Here is a 3,098-nt window from a genome sequence, read left to right on the forward strand (position 1 = left end):
TCCACAGGCGTTAAGGTACAGAAGATGTAGGCAAAGTGAACCAAGATCATTTATTTAATACATGCAGAAAAGGATTTGGTAACCAGGTAGCTAGGGTATAATGGTACTGGATCAGCAAAAGGACTCAAATACAGTAAAGTGCTTACAATATGAATTGATCAATTCAGAGTAGAACAATTTTAACAATTTAGCACTGCAATGCAAATAGAAGTACAATTACTATAATTAATGTCTAAATCTAACACCTAATGTTTAATGCATCAGAGTCTGCCCTGTGGTTAATGCCATCGTCACTAAAGCCCCCGTCTCACTAAGCGAGATCGCTAGCGAGATCGCTGCTGAGTCACAAGTTTGGTGACGCAACAGCGACCTCCGTAGCGATCTCGCTATGTGTGACACGTAGCAGCGACCAGGCCCCTGCTGTGAGATCGCTGGTCGTGTCGGAATGGCCTGGACCTTTTTTTGATCGTTGAGGTCCCGCTGGGTAGCACACATCGCTGTGTTTGACACCTTACCAACGACCTCGTTGACGACTCAGACACTGAATCCTCATAATAGCTCCCATGTGACATCGTTGTACAGGTCGCTACAGGTCGCTGGTAAGATGTCAAACAGTGAGATCGCAGCTGCGATCGTTGGAGATCTCACTGTTTGACATCTCACCAGCGACCACATAGCGACGCAGCAACGATCCCTGACAGGTCGTATCGTTGTCGGGATCGCTTTAGCATCGCTAAGTGAGACGGGGCCTTAAGTCACCTTGTCTACAATAATATGCACAACACAGGCCCTATCAGAAGATAACAATGCTGCTGCGGTAAGCCTCAAGTCTACTGCTCTCGAGTCAATTCAGCAAAGCGTCCCCAGAAGCATGGCCCCGATCTCCTCCATGCTGTCCTGTATGTCTCAGGTCTCAGCTCACTTGATTGTCCTTCTCTCTCTGTCTGTTCTCACGGTCATCTGGGTCCCATCTACCCACTCACACAGTTCTGGCTCTGCACATAGCATTCTAGCTCTGCTCATTTGGACCTGGTTCTGTTCACATGGATATGGTTCTGCTCACTCGGATCTGGCTCTAGACTCGGATCTAGACTGTGGCCTCACTTCCTTGATTTCTCTCACTCTGATACTTATGATTATAAGCCAGCTCTGCTGCTTCATGCGTCCATCTTGGTACAGGTGCAGGTGCTGTTGACTCCCCCCTCTCTCTGTCCATGTCGGCCTTTTAAAACTCAGAGAGACAGGATCCAGCTATGCACACCTATATTTATACTAAGTTGTCTCTGACTAGGACTAAAATTCAGATGACTGCTCAGTTGCTAAGCCAGCCTCCTTCTCTGTCAGGGCCAATAACAGAGAAGACAGAGAAGTGGCGATGACAACACCCCTCAGCTTCCACATCTTTTCAACAAGGGGATATACCATGGGTGAAGGTGGAGGAAGACAAGATGGTGAGAGAAAGACTGACAGGTGCATGTGGGTACATAACTTAGAGACCTTCACCAAACCATTTTATATACTTTTAGGAGTACCTCTAAAATGAGGTGAAGAAATGAGAGCAAAGAAGGAACACGTTCTCCTCTACTAGGTGGAAGCTCAGGTGGCAATAACCAGCCCAGAAAGGCAAGAAGAAGTCCTCGTTTTAAGCTATGCTATGCTGTGGTTCCTGCTCATCCCTGTGTATATTCTTGGTTGTAAGGATGCCAACATTTCTCAAAATTGTCTTTTAAATTTCATTATTGCAGCTCTTATTTCTTGATTTCTTAGACTGTAGATAATGGGATTGAGTAATGGTGTCACCATCGTGTACACAAGAGCTAAAATCTTATTTACTGAGTGTTGAAAGGATGGTGTCATATATACAATGATGAGTGTTCCATAGTAGGTGCAGACAACCATGAGATGGGAACTACAAGTGGAGAATGATTTCCTTTTACCGCTAGTGGACTTGATCTTGAGAATGGCAAATAGTATCAATATATAAGTCTGAGCAATGAAGACCAAAGGGAAAACAAGAATTGGAAATGACAAAACAAGATCTTCTATTTCTAGAACCGAGGTGTCAGAGCAGGAGAGTTGTAGAATAGGAGCTAGATCGCAAAAAAAGTGGTCAATGACGTTGGGTCCACAAAACCTCAACATGCTTATGAGAAAGGCTGCAGGCAATGAGATCAAGAAACCAGTTAACCAAGAGCAGCTAATCATAGAGAGGCACAACCTCTGGGTCATTATATATATATAGTTAAAGGGATTACAGATGGCCAGATATCGATCATAAGACATAAATGAGAGCAGGAGACATTCTGCAGTCGTGGAAGACGAAAACATATAATATTGAGTAATACAGTCACTTAAAGATATGGTTCCTCCACCACGGTAGGTGACCTCCAACAATTTTGGAATTATATTTGAAGTAAATAAAATTTCCGATATGGATAGATGACTAAGTAAGATATACATTGGAGTCCAGAGATGGCCATTCATATGCACTAGGGTGACAATCAAAAAGTTTCCAATCAAAATAGCAAAATAGACTGTAAGCACAAGACAGAAAAAAAACACTCGAATGGAGTGAATGTTCTCGAAAGACACCAGAAAGAATTCTTTGACTGTTGAGTTTTCAGAATACATTCACTACAAGAAAGAGAAATAAATATTGTCAGTTCAAGTCCTGACACAAAAAGTACTGCAACATACCTCCAAAGCATCAACTTCCTCTAAAAACAAGAACCCACAAACTGCTCTTTTACTATTCAAAAGATAGCAATATCTGCACACAGTCAGGAACCTGAGGACCAGACATTTCCGATAGAACTAGCCATCTTGTCTACCTATGAGGGTCACCAAGAACCTTAAAGGTTTATTTTGTTAGAAGTCATTACATAGTTTTTCGGGGGGAGTAATGAATTGTCTACTTGAGCATGGGAGGTTATTTAAGCCTGCCATGGTCAATCCTCTTTTCCTTTCTCTTAACCCATAATTGAAAGACTTTATAGACTGAATAAAACCCTTCTGTTAAATCATTATAGGTGGAATGTGACATGATTTAGCCCTAAAAGTGAAACTTGGAGCTTTTTATGTGCCATTAACATTGGCGT

General features: G+C 42.5%; 1 protein-coding gene across 1 annotated transcript; it reads right to left on the minus strand.

The window, feature by feature from the left end:
* Positions 1-1,713: 1,713 nt before the first annotated feature.
* LOC143774609 (olfactory receptor 11A1-like) lies at positions 1,714-2,631 on the minus strand. The gene has a single exon (XM_077262361.1). It carries the CDS (start codon positions 2,629-2,631, stop codon positions 1,714-1,716), a length of 918 nt encoding a protein of 305 aa, XP_077118476.1.
* Positions 2,632-3,098: the final 467 nt, after the last annotated feature.

This window comes from Ranitomeya variabilis, chromosome 5 (genome assembly GCF_051348905.1).
Source record: "Ranitomeya variabilis isolate aRanVar5 chromosome 5, aRanVar5.hap1, whole genome shotgun sequence".
Classification (NCBI taxonomy): Eukaryota; Metazoa; Chordata; class Amphibia; order Anura; family Dendrobatidae; genus Ranitomeya; species Ranitomeya variabilis.